Source organism: Cricetulus griseus, chromosome 2, assembly GCF_003668045.3.
Source record: "Cricetulus griseus strain 17A/GY chromosome 2, alternate assembly CriGri-PICRH-1.0, whole genome shotgun sequence".
NCBI classification, from domain to species: domain Eukaryota; kingdom Metazoa; phylum Chordata; class Mammalia; order Rodentia; family Cricetidae; genus Cricetulus; species Cricetulus griseus.
This window is the reverse complement of record NC_048595.1, coordinates 322,399,320-322,418,567: the sequence shown is the minus strand read 5'-3', so window position 1 is coordinate 322,418,567 and position 19,248 is coordinate 322,399,320. Positions and strand designations below refer to the sequence as shown.

The 19,248-nt window shown below is 39.3% G+C and overlaps 2 protein-coding genes across 12 annotated transcripts in view; one reads left to right on the top strand and one right to left on the bottom strand.

The window, feature by feature from the left end:
- Window positions 1–2,997, top strand: part of Trappc13 (trafficking protein particle complex 13) — a 32,093-nt gene extending 29,096 nt beyond the window's left edge. For 3 of the 5 annotated variants that reach the window (XM_027401551.2, XM_027401549.2, XM_027401553.2), the window contains 2 exons: window positions 2,462–2,612; window positions 2,733–2,997. In XM_027401551.2, coding sequence (XP_027257352.1) covers window positions 2,462–2,612; window positions 2,733–2,840 — 259 coding nt within the window. In that variant the 3' untranslated portion in view covers window positions 2,841–2,997. The remainder of the gene's footprint in view (window positions 1–2,461; window positions 2,613–2,732) is intronic. The other 2 variants (XM_027401552.2, XM_027401550.2) reach the window with 1 other exon arrangement.
- A 1,364-nt stretch (window positions 2,998–4,361) lies between these two features.
- Window positions 4,362–19,248, bottom strand: part of Sgtb (small glutamine rich tetratricopeptide repeat containing beta) — a 35,723-nt gene continuing 20,836 nt past the window's right edge. For 4 of the 7 annotated variants that reach the window (XM_027401561.2, XM_035440548.1, XM_027401560.2 and 1 more), the window contains 6 exons: window positions 17,877–17,981; window positions 14,734–14,872; window positions 14,573–14,635; window positions 11,108–11,145; window positions 10,799–10,882; window positions 7,747–7,885 (listed from right to left, as the gene is read on the bottom strand). In XM_027401561.2, the coding sequence (XP_027257362.1) occupies window positions 7,774–7,885; window positions 10,799–10,882; window positions 11,108–11,145; window positions 14,573–14,635; window positions 14,734–14,872; window positions 17,877–17,981 (541 nt within the window). In that variant the 3' untranslated portion in view covers window positions 7,747–7,773. Of the gene's footprint in view, window positions 7,886–9,748; window positions 10,178–10,798; window positions 10,883–11,107; window positions 11,146–14,572; window positions 14,636–14,733; window positions 14,873–17,876; window positions 17,982–19,248 lie in introns of those variants that run through there. The other 3 variants (XM_027401557.2, XM_027401558.2, XM_027401559.2) reach the window with 3 other exon arrangements.

The following is a 19,248-nucleotide window of genomic DNA, read 5'->3' as shown; positions in this document are numbered from 1 at the left end:
TCTGATTTTTTGTCTATTGCCTATTTTCTTTGGTAATGTTCTCCAAGACAGTCTTATTATATAGCCCAGACTGACTTGAACTTGTAGTCTTCTGAGTAATGGGAATACAGGCTAAAGTTTTTTGTCTTCTTTTTGAGATTGTCTTACTGTGTAGCCTTGGCTTGCCTGGAACTGCTATGTAGACCAGGCTGATGTGAAATCCATAGAGAACCACTAGCCTTTGTCTCCTGGAGTGATAGGATGAAAGGCATCCACCACCACACCCAGCCATGAAGCAGTTTTGGCAGTAAACAGAAGAAGCAAATCATAGACAGCTTAAAGCATTAAAAAATTAAATTCTATCAAAGTGGTTTTGCTAACACATTATTAGTTTGAGTACTGCAATAGTATTGCAATGATGAATCACCCTTTTAGTATAGCTGTATAATCACTTTACTTTCATACCCATCCAATCCTGTGTTGTAAGGATATAGGAAATATCCTTCAAAATTAGAGAAATGCCTGATTCTCTATGAAGCTACTAGATATACTACTACTACTACTACTACTACTACTACTACTTTGTTATGTTATTGTTTTGAGCAGAGTCTCTAACCCAGGCTGGCATTGAACTCCTGTAAAGCTGAGGATGACCTTGAACTTCTGATCTCCTACCCCCACTTCTCAGGTCAGGTGCTCAATAGGATTACAGGTGTGCACTACCATGCTGTTCTTGACATGCTAGGGATCAAAGTTGGGGTCTTGGATGCTAGGGATGGATACCAACTGATCTGCATTCCCAGCCCCTCAGTCTTTTTCATAGAAAGTTTTAGTTTTGTGGTAACATCCATGGGTTGCTGTTCCTCTTTATCTCTCTCTGACTGGATTGTAAATTATTCAGGAGAGACAGATCTTAACAGTTTACATACAGTGCTTGCTGATCATATGATCTTAGTGAACATTCAGGCAAAAATGTGTAAATATAGGGGATTCCAGGGGACTTTTATTTTGAGTTTTTTTGGGGGGGTGTCAAAAAAGCTTATTGACTAACTGATCATACTGTGAAAATTTTTAAACTAATTTTTTGATGTTCATTTTAATGTAGTGGTTTTCTAAACCACTTTAACAGTTTCAATTTCATTTCCTCATCTATGAAAATCAAATCCCAAATATACAAACGTGGATATAGGCATACAACATACAATATAAAAACATTATGGCAGAGAGCAAAGGGAGACTGGGGAGTAGCCCCGTTGGTGGAATGCTTTCCTAGGATGTACAGTGCCCTGACTTTGACCTCTAGCTGGGGACACATACTTGTAACACAAGCACTGGAGAAAGAGGGAAGAGACCAAAAGTTCGAGGTTATCTTCAGCTACAAAGGGCAGTCCAGAGTACAAGAGACCTAGTCTCCAGACTCTTAGGGGTAAGCTTGCTTAGTGGTTTAGGGCACTAAGCATGACCTGAGTCTGAGTTCCAGAACCCACATGGAAGAGGGATAGAGCCACATGCACACCAGCACAAGCATACTGGCACATACACACATACATGAAATTAAATAAATAAATAAATAAATAAATAAATAAATAAATAGATAGATAGATAGATAACTGTTAGAGTAAACAACTTTCTAGGTTTTTATAGAATTTACTGAGAAAATTGTGTTGTCCATCTAAAATGGTCTCTAACACAGGTTATTTCTAATGTTTGTTAGAGAGATAGAAACATGTAAAGCAAATATAATTTTAATATGTAAGTTAAATTCTAAGTAAATATTAAAATAGGAGCCAAATCCTAAGACACACAGAACTGAAGAACTGAACGTAATTACAATACACTAGGAATCTAGTCCTTCTGAACTTTAACATAATTTCGTTGAAAACTTTGAAAATGAGCATGCTAAAGCTGAACTAGTAGTGCCTGCCAATAGAGGAGTTTTCATGGGGACACAGTGAGCAAGCATGAATGGCTTTTACTTCTGAGTCTTGCCAGTCATTTCCTGTTAGTTGCAGGCTAAGAGAACAGATCGTTTGTCAAAAGACTTAGGTTGTCCTTCCCTATGGAGTTCCCAGTACAAAGAGTAGGAGGCAGCAATAAAATGAGACCCGAATGTCTGAAGTACAGAGAAAAGGCAAGGCTGGTGTAAGGCTTCTGTAAGCCTGAAAGATGCTATGCCCTCATTCTGTCCTTTTGTTTGTTTTGCTTTTGAGACAGTACCTCCTTATAGCCCAGGCTGGCCTCACACTGGCTATATGGCTGATGTTGGCCTTGAACTTGTGATCATCCTACTTCTAACTCCCAATGGTCCCTGGCACCTTCATATTATCTTAAGTTAAATAATGACATGCTCATTTTTCCATTCTTTTTCTGGTTTTTATTCTCCTGGACACCCAGAAGGTAAACTTAATGAAAAACAGAAGGAATGCGATGGTGTTTCCTTAGGAAATAAACAAGATTTATTCCTGTTCTCTGATTGTTTCAGCAGTGAAAGGACGATGGATCTGGTCCTGGAAATGTGCAATACCAATTCTATCCACTGGTGTGGGATTTCTGGAAGACAGCTGGGAAAGCTGCATCCAAGCTCCTCACTCTGCCTGGCCCTGACTCTCCTGTCTTCGGTACAGGGGCTCCAAGTACGTTCTTTTTTTGGTAATCAACAGGATGAGCTAAATTATCATTTCTGATAGCTGTATTTTCTCTAGTAATTATCAGTGAGTGAAAACTGAAGTGCCTCTGTCTCTCTTTCTCTCTAGAGTATCTCTGGCTTAAGACTCACTGACACATTCTTAAAGAGAACATACGAATATGATGACATTGCACAAGTCTGCGTGGTCTCATCAGCTGTGGAAGTGGAAGCCTAAAGAAAATTTCTGATGTTAAATATCTTGTTTAATTACAGAACTGCTCTCTATATTTTGTCAGCTTTGTGAAATTATCATTAGCAAAAATAAGTATATGTTATTTAAATTTGTTTTCTGTAAAACAGTTAAATATTAAATATTTGTTGTAAAAACAATAGTTTTATCTTGTGAATTATATTCTGAATGAACAGAACATTTCCATATTTTCTACACATATTTCATGACCTTTAAGACAACTGGCAGGTTTGTTTTCAACAAGCTCAATTTTTGAGGCTTTTTGTCTATCAAGTATCTTTTTGTAAAGGCAGACCTTTTTGTAAAGACCCATGTATCAGGTGTCTTGGGCTCTGGAGACAGGTGAGTTCTGCCATCTGAGTACAATAGCCGGGGTGTCTATGGTGATGGCACCTGCTGGCTAGGGCCCCACATCCCACCCCACCCCCCACCCCCCACCCCCCACCCCCGGGCTACAGTTTACTAATTCAGTCTGGAAGATACTTTGGAATTTTCATAACACTTTGTGTAGAAATTTAGTTAATCGTAGTTAACTAGACTCTTTCCTAGGTTCTTAGCCAACAGAAAAGCCTTGTCTGAAACAATTCAGGTCCCCTTCCTATAACCCAATTTTTTGTTGTTGTTGTTTTTGTTGTTGTTGTTTTGTTTTGTTTTTCAAGACGGTTTCTCTGTGGCTTTGGAGGCTGTCCTGGAACTAGCTCTTGTAGACCAGGCTGGTCTCGAATCACAGAGATCCACCTGCCTCTCTGCCTCCCAAATTCTGGGATTAAAGGCAAGAAATTACTATTTTTTTATTCTATTTTATTTATTTATTATGTATACAACATTCTGCTTCCATGTATATCTGCACACCAGAAGAGGGCACCAGATCTCATAGCGGATGGTTGTGAGCCATCATATAGTTATTGGGAATTGAACCCAGGACCTCTGGAAGAGCAGTCGGTGCTCTTAACCTCTGAGCCATCTCTCCAGCCCGAAATTAATATTATTATTATTATCATTATTATTTGGGTTTTTTGAGACAGAGTTTCTCTGTGTAGTTTTAGAGCCTGTCCTGGAACTCACTGTAGACAAAGCTGATCTTGAACTTACAGAGATCTGCCTGCTTCAGCCTCCTGAGTGCTGGGATTAAAGGCAGGTGCCACCACTACCCAGCTAGAATTATTTTCATAATACACATTTAAATGATTCCCAGCTTCATATCTGATTTTTAACTCATATCATGTACTAATATAAAAGTTTTGTCTGTCCATATAATCATACCCATTTGTATCAGAAACAAATCAGCAAAAAAAAAAAAAAAAAAAAAGAGAGAGAGAAAGAAAAAGAAAAAAAAATAAGGCCTTAAACAGCTTTGCAATAGTAATATAACAAACTGTTTCCCAATTAGTCAGGAAAACAAAACATCCATGATGTTAAATAAGCCTTATCCTATTTTGACAAGTTGAAATTCCCCAGTATATAACTGATTACATATTAAGAATGCATTAAATCAGACACAAAACATTTGTCTTAAATGCATAATTATTTATTGCCATGACAAATTATTTGGTCCAAAAATGAAAGGTATATTCAGAAGGCTTGACCCTCACATTAGTCATAATTGATGAATGTCTATGCAAAACAAAATGCAAGCATTGAGAACTGAAGTCGGTTCCTTAGGATGACAGAGACTGGTCCAGTCAGTCTTTATCAGCATTATCTCAAGCGTCTTCTCATGACTGAACCATGCCTTCATTCATTCAGAATTTAAAAGTTACTCTGCTTTATACTTTTAATTACAAAGTCTCTTCTGTGTATAAACAACATAAGTACATACTATTCATACTCTAAATAAAAGTAAGATAAATACCATCTTATTAAGGATCTGTGTCAACTATTATAAAAACTAGAGTGATGATTTGGTACAGTAAATGAAATTCCATTTCCATAAAAAGGGCATGTTCAGTTTTGCATAGCACAGTAACAGTTTCAGCTACTCCAATGAAATGGGCTTATGGAAGCCAGGCATTCCTAATTAGAATGTATATAAGTACTCAATGCTGTCCTGCTTCTCTTAGCAAGTGTATTTTCCAGACAAGGGGAAGAATTCTTGGGGAAGTGTCTGAGAATTTTAAGACAGCTAGCACAATCAGGCCACACACACACACACACACACACACACACACACACACACACACACACAAATCCTGAAAATAGCTTGCAGTGTGACGACTCCAATGTGATGGAGAGACCTGAAGAGTAAAAGGTGTCCTGAATAGAAGGAAACTCCATGAAGTGGGAAGCGACATCTGGCTGTATATTCGTTCCCAAAGAAACAAACTAAAAAAAGTGAAATGGAAGATACACACAAGTTCTATTTTGTGTAAAAGGAAGAGCTACTAAGGATGTTAGCACAGGAAGTCAGTGTTCCAGAGCCACTGATGAGAACTGTTCATTCTTAGCGGGATATTGCTGGCCAAGTGAACTAGTTCTTCCTCTTCTGTTTTCTGAGAGTCCTATAGAGCGGATATTATTCTCTCCTAAGACTTTGATAGAGTTGACCACTGAAATCATCTGAACCTATGGGTTTTTTTTGTTTGTTTGTCCTGGCAAGTACTAAAATTTCTTAACAAAGACTGGCCTATTCAGGTTATCTTCACAAAGACTGGTTTCCAAAAGTTATTAAATACAAAATTCTAGGGCAAGTCATAGTGTTTTCTAATTGTCCTTTTTGCTTTTTGGGTTATTTTGTTTCCTAGTGGGGGTTTTGTTTGTTTTATTTTTGAAACAGGGTCTCCTGTATCCCAGGCTGGCATCATACTCACTATGTAGCCAAGAATGATGCTGAATTACTGGTCCTGCCTCTACCTCTCAAATGTTGGGATTACAAGTGCACCTTGTCATTCCAGTTCCATGCAGTATAGGGAAGGAGTGACCCAGGGCTTCATGCTAGATAAGCACTACCAACCGAACTATGCTCCCCACCACCATAGTTTCCCTTTTAACATCTATAGGATCTGTTCAGTAGTATAGCTGCTCTTTTTTTTTATTTTTTTTCTTTTTGAATGCAGTGATGGAATTGAACTCATGGTCTCATACACCAGGCAAGCACTCTCACTTTCATCTCTGATACTGTTAATTTGTATTTTCTGTTTCCTGGTCAGCACACTAAGGATTCACCAGTTTTATTTAACTGAAAGCATGTTCTAGGATTATGAACATTCAACACTGGGTGGTTGTTTTAGTTGTCAACCTCGAATTTTCTTTGATTGTAAACTTTGTGCAGCCAGTGAGTGCTTCACCCTGTGTAAGGAACACTCGATGCTATGTAACAGGTAATACAACACAGTTCTATGTCAGAGGTTCTCCTGTTCTCTACCAGAACTGTGTTTCCTGTCTATCCCACAAGAGCCTGAGCCTAGGTGCTTGTTGGCTACTTGAGGAGAGACCTCCAACTTTATGTTGTTCTAAAGTTGAGTCCTAACTGCATGGTGCACTGTTTAAATCGGTGAACTAAACCAAATTTGATAATAAGACCCTAAATCAGAATTTTTAATTCATCTCCCCAACATGTTTATAGTGAAATTACAAAACCACTGCCTCACAAAAGGCAAAAAAGAAAAGCTTTTGAAACCTCAAGACACTAAATACAGGAACTGTGGGAAGGTCCTTACTGCCTCATTAATTTTAAATTACTTTCTTTTTCACCTTTCCTTCATCACATGTAAAATCATTACATACCAGCCCCCATTTAACCAATTCCATTTAAAACTGGAATTTTTTTCATCCATCAATGTACCTAGAGTCATGCCATTAGTATCTCATGCCATTTCCTTCTACTAACCATATGCCAGATGCATAAATATAAGATACTTGAAGTCTCCTGTTATGTTTAAATTTCAATAAATTAAAATTAAGCATAAGACTGGCATGCCAAGCCAAACTACAGCAGAGGATTACACAAATGAGCAATGATAGCAATAGATGCCTTTGTTATCCAGCAAATAATGGTAAAGTTAAAAAACAATCATTGTTGATGGGCACAAATTAAATTCCACTTAGAAATCCCATAACTTGGGGTCAAGTCAGTGGCTTTTTTAGTGTAAAAAGATATTGCCCTAGGTAAGTTTCCCACGAATGAAACTGTGACAATTAAGCTGAGATAATTAATAGAGCAGTTGTGTTCACTGACGTGACCAGTACCGTTAAGGATCTCTAAGTGTGTTTCATTGTGTACTTCACTGGCCATGCGAATGCTATTAACACTACACCACAGACAAGACTAGTTACAATTACAGAGAAAACCTGAGCATACCACCTTTGCTTTCTGTACATTCACAGTATCTTCAAAGCATCACCTGCACCCAACATGGCTTCTTGCCATCTGAAGATCCCATCACCAGTAAAAGCTGCCCTAAGATAGTACTGGTGCCCATGGCAGACATGTTACTGATGGAAGCACATACCAAAGTTTCTCTCCTGACATGTTGCCAGGCACATGTCTTCTAAACCAGCATGATGAGAAGTCTTTCCACTCAGTAGCCACTCTCTCAAAACCATGGCTTAGGGAAACCTGTAGCTAAAGAACTTTATCCAATAAATAGCCCTACTAGTCAATAAATATACTCTGTACTGTCTGATATACAAATATGATGATAAAAGTTTTAAAATGGATGGGCCCTTTTCCAAGGCTGGATTAGCACTTAACAAGGCTACTGATGGTTTGTTTCCAAAGGAGTTGGGAATATGTTCAAGTCTGCTTGTGATAAACTATTTTCTAAATGGATGGATTCTCTCAGGTTAACACAAGAGACTTTCCTCCATTATTCTCAGACATTGTGTAGGGTGGATTTTTTGTTACTTTGTTTTGACTATTGTCTACAGGTGGACATGTCAGAACCATAACTATGTGTACTGGGCGAGGGTCCTGATCAAGTCAGGAGTGTTCTTCCGTACTGCTGCTGAACGACCTGCTCCGGATGTGATTTCTCAGCTGCTCTATCAGTTCAGGGTTCTGTTGCTGTATCTGCTGAGCAAACTGCTGTCCCCTGCAGGAAAAAGGCAGAATAAACTGGGTGGGGACTTTCTAGTCACAGAATCTGGATGCAAAATGAACTGCAGAAGCCGGGGGAACTACCCAAGAGAATTTCTCCTATAAACACAAGTTTTAGAACCCTAACATTACCAATACCCCACCTAGCATTACTACAGACAGACAGCTCGCAAGGTGTGTGTGTTTGTGTGTATATCTGTGTGTGTGTGTGTATGTATGTATGTATGTGTGTCTGTGTGTATGTCTTTCTTTGTGTCTGTGTGCGTACATGTCTCTCTCTCTCTCTCTTCCTCTCTCTCTCTCTCTCTCTCCCTGTGTGTGTGTGTGTGTGTGTGTGTGTGTGTGTGTGTGTGTGCGCGCGCGCGCGCGCGTGCACATGGTGTGCAGGTACACAAGCCAAGGCCAGGAGGGATGCCGGTGTCTTCCCCTATCACTTCCTGTCTTTCCCTGAACCTAGGACTTGCATTTTCTTGGGTAACCTGGAAGCCAGCAAGCACCAGTAGTGCTCCTGTCTCCACCCCTTTAAGTCGTGGTGTTAGAGGTGTATGTGGATGCCCAGGTCCTGGAGTGGGTACTAAGATCAGAACTCCTGTTCTCATTGTGTAACAAGTGCTCTTTACTTCTGAACCACCTCTCTAGCCCAACAGAACCCTTTCCTACATTCGTAAGATTCTAGGTTCAAGCCCAGTACCTCATTAAACACATTCATACACAGTTTTGAAACAGGATAGTAGTAATGTCAACAATTCTAGCAGTTGGGTGGGAGGGGCAAGAACATCAAGAGTTCAAGACCACCCTCAGCTACAAGGACAGCATGATCTACATAAAAACTCTATCTCAAAAAATAGAATTTAGATGGTTTTTACAAGCCGCATGAGGTTCCTTGGGTCCGCTCACTTTTCTGAGTCCTGATGAAATTCCTATTCTTTTGTTTTTGTCTCTTTCACTTGGATGCTGTTCAGAAACTGCACAAAATTATTCTGATGCTCTGAAGCCCCTCCCCACGTGTTGCTTATGATGTTGCTGCCATGTGGCTGACCTCCATGCTGGCTTGGCTCAAAGAACATGGATATTTCTGGAGAGGAAAGGGGGTTGTTTGTTCAGATTTTTGTTCTTATTTTCAGTTCTCTGATTCTTCTCTGGACAGCTGCTGAGATTTATAGCTTGCCTGTTCTGCGGCTTTTCCTTTAAACGCTAACAAAATGGTCCTTGAGATTACAATAAAATGAGTATCACAAATCCTTGAGTTTGTGACTTCAATTACATGTATTAAACATGACAGTCATGCCACTTAAAGATCACTCTAAAAATTCAATATTCGAAGTGGTGAGTGATTGTAACTACAAATTAGAAACTGGAACTGTGGCTTCCTATAAACTTAGCAGTGGCAGTATCAAACACACATTCAAATTTTAGTGACATGGGCAATTCTGACTTGAGTATGTGGAGCCAATGAGAAGAAACACTGCAGAGGCTTGTTTGAACTGCCTGAGTGTTCCGAACATTAATAATCTAATGTGATTTTGAAACTCATTTTACTTATTTTTGTGATGCTGTCAATTAAACTCAAATAAGTGTTCTACTACTAAAGAAAGGGTGTTTTTCAGCCATGTATGGGGGCCCATGTTTGTAATCCCAGCACACTCAGGAAGATCACCCTAAGATGGGCTACATAGCAAGACTATGTCTCTTCAAATTTTAAATATAGACCTGTACCTACTTAATACATGTTTTCAGTAGACATATGACTACCACTTAAATCCCAGAATAGTTATTTAAGCTTACAAAATTAAAAAAAAAAATTCTTGGATCTTCATTTGTAAAAGTGCAGGGTTAATTGCTTTACATATGAGATCACAATGCATGTGCATCACTAAGCAGGTCACCAATCCTTAGGGACCCTCTGTAAGTGTAGATGACAGTACTGATATGGAGGACCCTAATTTGATACCAAAAGCAACAAAAATTTAGCTGTAAAGCAAAAGATGGAACTCTGGTGGATGCTCTGAGCCCTCAGGAAGTTACGACTTATTCCTCAGCTCATCTAGCTACCAATTATGGATGGAAACTGGCCATATTTTTGTTTTTGTTTTGTTTATCTGTTTATTTGCTTGCTTGCTGTGACAGGGTATCATTATATAAACCTGGCTGGTCTGGAACTCACAGAAATCCACCTGCCTCTGCTTACCATGTGCTGGAATTAAAGGTGCATGTCTTTAATTTAAGTAGGGTTCTGCCTACTTTTCCTGCTAATAACTTCCTAAAGATCTGCTCATATTTGGGGGTCCTATGGAGAGAGAAAGAAGTCTGTGAGCATGCATGATTTTCCTCAAGAGAGAGCTGACCACATAGTCTAGGTCTTCTAAATGTAACTCCTATTTATCAACTTCTTAGAGCTTTAGTACATTTAATTAGCTAGTCATTTTAACAGTAAGAGATTGAAATGAAAGCCTTGACCCCTTAGAAACAAACTGTATGACTCTGGAACTAATCAACAATCTATACTGGTTAGTGTTTGTCAATTTGACATAAACCTAAACGTATCAAGGAAGAAGGAATATCAACAGAAGAACTGCCTCCATCCAATTGGCCTGCAGTCAAGTCTGTGAAACATTTTTCTGATTAATGACTAATATGTGAGGGCCCAGCACACTAGAGGCAGTACCATCCCTGAATAGGTGGTCCTCCATTGTAAAGGAAAGCAAGCTGGGAGAACCATAGAGAACAAGCCAACAGGCAGTGTTCCTCTGCTTCAGTTCCTGCCTCCAGGTTCCTGCCTCGAGTTCCTGCCCTGATTTTCTCTTCATGGTGCACTATAAACTGTAAAATGAAATAAATCTTTTTCTCCTCAACTTGCATTTGGTCTTATCAGTCTTATAGAAAGCAAACTAGGACAAACTTTACTCACGCTTGGATGAGGCTAGACAGGTCTGTTAGGCCTCCAACTCCAGCAGCAGGTCCCCCAATGGCATTTGTCATCATTCCTGACATTCTAGGATAATAAAAAATACACCAGGGAGATTAGCATATAGTCTTTCCAGGAATGAAGTCAGTCAACTCTATCAGCGCCATAGAAAGGGTTGTATCAGATGTTTAAGGTGAACCTAAGTTCTAAGTGACTGGAATTCAGTGCATTTTTACCAATTGTGAGGTGACATGCTCAAATTAGGAGTCTAGCAAAGAGAAGGCAAAGGCATAAAGAGCCCTTTATACTTACAGCTGTTGAACTTGAGGGTTCTGCATTAAACTTGCAGCCTATAATTAAAAATAGTATTGCCCATTAAAATATGACAGTAATGCTTACAGATGTTATAAAGATTGTGTAAAGGTAAAGGAATGAAACCTAATGATGAGGACCCTAACGTTGGGTGGCATTTTAGCATGCTATACAAGTAAATGGGACAGTACAAGAGAGAAGGTACTGTAGAAACTGGTGTCAAACAGGGATGTCAGATTACAGACACACACACACACACACAAAAAAAAAAAACATTGTTAGCCAGGCAGTGGTGGCACATGCCTTTAATCCCAGCACGTGGTAGACAGAGGAAGGGGATCTCATTGAGTCTGAGGCCAGCTTGGTCTATATAGTAAGTTCCAGGATAGCCTCCAAAAGTTACAGAGAAACCCTGTCTCGAAAACAAACAAACAAAACATTGTTAATGGAGGACATTGCCATGACTGATCAGATCAATAGATCAAAAGGGAAAAAGAGAAACTTTAAAACTGTAAAGATCTGGTGCTTCTTTTCTTTGTTTTTTGTTTGTTTGTTTGTTTGTTTTTTGAGACTGGGTTTCTCTGTGTAGCTCTGGCTGTCCTGGAACTTGCTCTGTAGACCAGGCTAGACTCAAATTTAGGGTTAAAGGTATGTATCACCACTACAAGGATGAGATTGTATACTTATTTTTTTAATTTATTTATCTATTATGTATACAGTGTTCTGTCTGTATGTACACCTGCAGTGTACCAGCTCTCACTACAGATAGTTGTGAGCCACCATGTGGTTGCTGGGAATTGAACTCAGGACCTCTGGAAGAGCCCCCAGTGCTCTGAACTACTGAGCCATCTCTCTAGCCCAAGACTGTGTACTCTTAATAAGGATGAGGCCACGGAGCTAGCTGCATGTGACTGACTGTGCTACTGAGACCAGAACAGCTCTTTGTAATGGGCTGGAGATGAAGGAAGGCCTCCCTGCTTCCTTCACAGAGCAACAATGGCAGGCCAGTAAATCTTCAAAATGCCATTTTAATCAACTTTCATCCATTTCTATTACTATTACTTTTCTTTATTTTGACAGTACTGAGGATCGAATCCAGGACTTCTTGAACACTAAGCATATGTCCCAACTCTCAACCCTGACTTTACTTATGTGTTCATGTATGTGTGTATTAGAGCAGTGCTGAGCAGTCAAGTGTAGGGCTTCAAGAATGCTATCCAGGTGCTCTGACACTGAGCTCCACCCACATCCTCACCCTGGCCCCTTTTTTAAGAATCAAAAAGATGTGCTTTTAACCCTCATCTTTTGCAACTCCTACATGGTGTTGTCACACCTTATTTTGGTATGTAGCAGCTTAGAGACTAAATTTAACCTGAAACTAAATTCCATTTTCATATTCTGTTACAGTAATATAACCTGAGAACATAACTTGCTCATAACCTAGAAATGAGCAAGCCAGGTTTTAAAACATCACAAGACTTAAAAGGGGGTATGTGTTTGCCAGCAAGTAGGTGAGAAGGCCAACTGAGTTGATAGAGGACTGTGTATTTTGGTTGAACTAAGGATTTGGTGATTGTAAAACATATTTATTTGAACAAAGATGAATAGGAACTGATCCTATTCCAGAAGCACAGAATATGATGGAATGCTGGTGTTTTTGTTTTGAAACAGGGTCTCACCTATGTAACCAAGGCTGGCCTCAAATCCTGTGTAGGCAAGGCTGACCTAAAGCTCTCCATCTTACTCCCTCAGACTTCCAATGCAGGGATTGCAGACATTCATTACCATGCTAGGCAGCAGAATATTTTCATGCAAAATATGCAGTCATTTAAGAAGTACTATAGACCCAGGTAACATACTATACCCACTAAGTACTGGACTGGATCATGATTGTTTTTCAAAGATCCCTAAGGTATTTTGTTGATTTGAAGAACACAGAGCAAGTCTAGGGATTTGCTTAGTTGCCTAGGATGCATGAAGTCCAGGGTTCAGTCTCCTGCATTGCATAAACTGAATGTCGTAGTGCATGCCAATAATCCCAGCATTTAGGAGACAGAAAGATCAAAAATGCAAGGTCACCTTCAGCTGCATACCAAGTTTGAGGCCAGCCTGGGCTACATGAGGAGCTGTTTTTTTTTTTTCTTTCCCACGTCCCTTTTTTTTTCCATTCATTTATTTAGTTCATAAATAAAGTCATGCACAATTATGATACACAATACAGTATGTTCACAATGGCATGGCTAAATTAAACCAATTAACATGTTATATCACACATATTCACCATTTTTGTTTTGAGAAACTTAAAGTATACTATCTCACAACTTTTAAAATATAGCCTATTGTTATCAACCATATTTATCATGCTCTCAGTAGAGCTCAAGACATCACAGAGTCCATGCCTCTTGTCCAACTGCAGTTTTATATCCTTAAACCAATCATTTCCCCATTGTTAAAAGACCCACATTGAAGCTTAATAGCCACAATTCTGCTCTCTGTTCCCATAAGTTCATCATTTCTAGGTTACACATAAAATTGAAATTGTGTGACATTTGTCTTCCAGTGTATCACTTATTTATTTATTTATTTATTTTTGGCAAGCATATAACTTTACTACTTACTAAGAGGAGCTGTTTTTAAAAACATAAACACTTCAAACAAAAAACAAGACCAATGCTGAGGGGCAAGCTTGTGTAATTGCCATATGATCAAAATCCTCAGACATCAACTGATAGATATATCTTCCTAGGACCAATTTTATATGACATTGGGGTTTTAAATCACATTTCTTTCTTTCTTTCCTTCCTTCCTTCCTTTCTTTCTTTCCTTCTTCCTTCCTTCCTTCCTTCCTTCCTTTCTTTCTTTCGTGTTTGTGTGTGTGTGTGTGTGTGTGTGTGTGTGTGTGTATACATGTGTCACCGTGCTTGTGTGGAGGTCAAAAGGCAACTTGTGAAGTCAGTCCTTTCCTTCCACCATAGGGATCTCAGGAATGGAACGCAGATCACCAGCTTATACAGCAAACACCATTACATTCAGAGCCGTCTCACCAGCCCAAGACGGTGATTTTTAACTTTTCATATACTCAGAAATTGGTACTCTAATGAAAAAAATACGAGTTTTGTCTTATAAAGTATACATAGTCACACAAACATTGACTTTTACATTCCAGTTTAGGAAAGCTATGGGCTTTCTAAACTCTACCCTGGCTTCCCTTTGAGGAAGGCAGACGGGTGAAACATCTCTGCCTTTGCCTCTGCCACTTACAACAAACTCCTTCATTTGTTTCTTAAAAAAATGTGGAATATGCATTTCCTTGAGATACAGAGGCAGGAAAACCACTTAAGCCCAAGAGCTATGGGTCAATGCCAGAAACTACTGAAGATTCCATCTTCTTAAAAAGTATGGCAGAAAAGGTTTGCAAATATATTGTGGACAACAGTCAATAGATCAAAAAGAAAGTATACTCACCATGGTGATGAACGCCGGGTTATTTATCAAGCTAGCCATGTCAAAGCTCAACCCAGTTCCGGTCTGTAAAAGAGTTAGATCTGAGATTCATTCCAGCCATTATGATGTCAATCAATCGTGAATGACAGACCTATTCCACAGACTTCACAGTGACAACTTACAGGACTAGCCACCTCTCTTAACTTCTGTTCCGCTATTTTCAGATTTGACTTATAGGAATCATTTTCAGGATCAAGATCCAGTGCCTTCTGGTAGCTTGTAACTGCCTCTTCAAACTTATTCATGGCGGTGAGGGCCAGCCTTAGGAAATAGAGTAGAGTTATATATACTAAAGAACAGCAGGGCATCATGATGACAAACACCTTAGTATTCAAATCTAACCCTGATTACACTGAATCCCTTATTACATTATGTTTCTAAGAAACTGCACTAAAATCCTCCTAATGCCAAGATTCTATAAGCCTGAGTTGTCTCCTTTCTGTTCGATTGCTGCCTCACACAGAGCATAAACCTAAAGCTCAGAGATGAAACGTATTTACTGTTCTATTTTTTTAAGATTTATTTATTTACTAGGTATATGGTGTTCTGCTTGCATAAATCCCTGCATACCATAAGAGGGTACCAGATCTCATAACAGATGGTTGTGAGCCATCATGCGGTTGCTGGGAATTGAACTCAGGACCTCTGGAAGAGCAGCCAATGCTCTTAACCTCTGCACCATCTCCCCAGCTCCCTACCTTTCTATTTTTTAAAGACTAACATGTAAATAAAGTAATTGCTTTATGATTCACTAGGTTGAGCTAAACAAAGATTTGTGCTAGCAATCCTGTGGTCATGGAAATCCATGATGCTGGCACCATCTCCAAGGACTCTAATAAACAGGAGTGTCAAGTGACCTTAGAACAAGGCTGCCACCTACAGATGTACTGGGTTGCATTCACAGCTATCCTGGAACCCATGCAGCCCACAGGTCCCAGGTGGGACACACCTGCATCAAACACTGTATTTCAAAGCATCCCACATTCTTCCTTCCTAAAAGAACTTGAACAATAATAAATATTAGTTTCCCACTTTTTTTTTTTTTTACTGTTTTACTTCCTACAGCTTTTAAAAACTATTGATTTATTTCTGGGGAGGGCTGCCACAGGACAAATATGGAGACCAGAGGGCAACTCTATTGACTTGCTCTTTTCCTTCCACTTTAATATGGGCTAGGGGATTGAGCTCAAGTTGTCAGGGTTACACAGCCATTACCTACTGAGCCATTCAACTGGTCCCTGTTTCTCATGTTTTAAAAAGTAGACTGTGGCTGTCAGATGACCAGTCCTGACAACGTGTTAGTTGTTAGACAAAATAAGGACCTCTTATAATCCAAATAATAAATTACCAACACAGGCACAAGTCTATGCATTATTAAATTTCAATGTTTATCTTTTCCTACTACAATTTGCTTGAAAAATCATATCAGAATTAAGCAATAACAATATGTATGAAAATATAGTATTGTCTTATTTGTTCTGGGATTTTAAAAAAAAAACAAATTAATCGAATCTTTCCTTTTCTGAATTAGCTCACAGATTTCTTATGTAGATAAAATAAGAAATTCTTACAACGCAACTAGTTTTCTATTAGTCAGCCTTGAAGGATCCTCACCAGAGTTTCTAATTAATAATGAAAGCATATTGTGTACAAGGTACTACTTTAAATCCTGTGCATTCTACATTTTTTAAAATTTTTTAAAGATTTTATTTATTTTATGTATACAACATGCTGCTTCCATGTATATTTGGAAGAGGGCACCAGATCTCATAATGGATGGTTGTGAGCCACCATGTGGTTGCTGGGAATTGAACTCAGGACCTCTGGAAGAGCAGTCAGTGCTCTTAGCCTCTGAGCCATCTCTCTAGCCCACATTCTATACTTTTTTAAAAAGTTCCTAACTTTAAGAAAATCCCCTTGTACCTGAGAAGCACAGGCAACAACCATGCATACAGAGTAGGTAATATTAGGCAGAATAACAGCAGAGTATGCTCAAAAATGGCCACACCCAGAAGAGATGAATGACAGGAAGTAATCATAGAGAAGTTGTGGGAGGACTATCTACCCAAATGCAGCAATAAACACAGAGGCCCAAAGAAAGATGCAGGTGTGGTATGCTTAAAGTGCAGGACAAAGGCCCACAAGGACAGAACACAAAAAACAAGGTAGAGAGATCACCTGACTATGCTGGATCATATGGAACACTTTATAGTTCAGACTTTTTAACTACAGTTGCAATGGAATGATTGCAATGTCTGAGTTATGCTTTTAGGTTTTGGTGGGTAGGTCTGAAACAGGGTCTTATGTAGCCCAGGCTGGCCTCAAAGTTGCTATGTAGCCAAGGGTGATCTTGAACTCATGATCCTCTTGCTTCTTCCTCCAAAATGCTGGGATTGCAGGCATGCAGCACCAAACTCAGTTTATACAATGCTGGTACTCAAATCCAGGGCTACGTGGATGTCAGGCAAATGTTCTATCTACTTAGATACTCAACTCTTTGGGGCCATGCTTTAAAAGGCTTCCTCTGGATTCTCTGCAGAGGATAAACATTGGTGAGGTGTGGAACTGAGGCATAAAGACCAGTCAGGAGGTTACTAAAGGAAACCAGGTAAGAGGTGGCAATTTGGGCTAGGCCTAGAAGCAAGCTAGTCAACAACTGATTCCAAGATACATAGGAGAATGAGAATAGACCAGAAGTACTGGTAGATGAGATGGATGAAAAACAACTTAGCTTTTGATTTACACACTGGGTCGACAAATGCTTGGAAAAGATTTAAGAGAGCAAGAGCTCTGTTTGAAACACACGAAATTCAAAATGTCTATTTAATACTCCAACATTAAGGTAAAAATTAATGGAATATATGAGTACGGAGTTCAGAGAGAACTTAAGAGATACAATGGCACATATAGTCAATTCTCAACTCACAGAAATTAAATCTTATAAAGTCTCCATGAACACAAAACTAACTATTATTTAGCATTTGTTTCCATGGAAAATACATGGTTAGGGACCTATGAACCTTTTTTGTGTTTTTGTGGTCCAGGCTATGAGATAAGTTTATTCACACAGGTTTGTTACTTTCTCCTGTAGTCATGAAATACCCACTGCTGACCTTATCATCCTCAAGTGTAGTCATTTGCTCCATTTTATTACATTTATTTATCTTATTATCACACAGGGTGCAGCGTTTGGATATTCAACACCAAGCCTTAACAGTATATAGAATGCTACTTGGCAATACTCTAGACATCTCTGAACACTTACCCCATCCTTCCATAGGCCTTGCTGTATTTTGAATCAATTGCTATTGCTTTCTCACAGTCCTTTATTGCATCTGTGTAGTGACTTAATTTGCTTTGAGCAGCAGCCCTTAGAAGAAAAAACACTATAATCAGGCAGTTTTCAAGGCACCAGTCCAGGCTTTTCAGGCATGAAACTGCATAGTTCCTGTCCCAATTTTTACATCACTCTTCATAAATTTCTGAGTCAAACTGTCTAATTATACACCCATTTAAAAAAAAAACAGCTTAAAACATCAGAAAAATACGTAAGCTTCCTTTTCCCCTTCGCTTTACAGAAAAGACAAATGTGTGGGTCATATAACCCAGCTAGCTATTTATTGCCTCTCAATTCGCCTGAAATGTAAAAACACTGGGGTGTCTGGACCACTAGAGAGGCAGAAAGAGAGGGAAGTTGCTATGGATTGATCAGTTTAATAGTAAGGTTAAAGCTTATCAAAATCCTCCAAACCCATTCACACTTTCTCCCATCCATTCGCTCCTGACACAGACTCTAGAGACTGTTTCTTTCAGTCTCTAGAAAGTTATCATAATCTCCCTCAGCAGACCTCAGAATGTACTTCAGCAGAAGGCTGAAGAAGCTAACTCTAGAAAAGACAGCATCTGCCTAGGTAAACATCTTAGTAATTATGACCTGTCAATAATAATGCCAAGTTCGCTCAGATGAGAAATGGGGAGGAGGAGAAGCCCTAAGATTCATCCTCAGAGGCCAACAAGGACTATCTACTGCCAATAAAGGGCTACATGAGGGCCAGAGCAGGGGATCACACCTGAGGTTCTCAGGAATTTCCCCCCAAAAGGTATGCTGTGTCCCCCCAAACACTGTACTGCCAAAACCTGGGGTAAAAGCAGGAAGCCCTTTGGTGGGAAAAATAGTTAGAAACTCAGAAATTGACATAGATTCCTTCCGGTTCTTGAGTCTACAGACATCCAAAACAAACACCCACCACTCTCTCCCCAGGGAGGTTTCATTTTGGTTTTCAGCTATCATTTTGAGACACTGTCTTGTTATGGAGCCAGGCTAGTCTTGAATTCTCCTTCAGGCCTGAACCTCTCTAAAGCTGGGATTACAAATATTATGTTACCATGTCTCTCAGAAAACATAGCTTCTAGTCTACTTTTCTGTCAACCGCTCTTCATACAGCTTAACTGAGGCCCTTGCTTCTTAGAATAAGATTATAAAAATTTAGTGTTCATTAAACAATTAACATACCATCTTTCTTCTCAATTAAAAAAGTATAAGTGTGAGGAGTCGGACATAGTACTGGGCTCTAATCCAGGTCTTTGAAGATGCTAGGTAAGCGCTCTACCACTTAGTTACATCCCCAGCCCTGTTC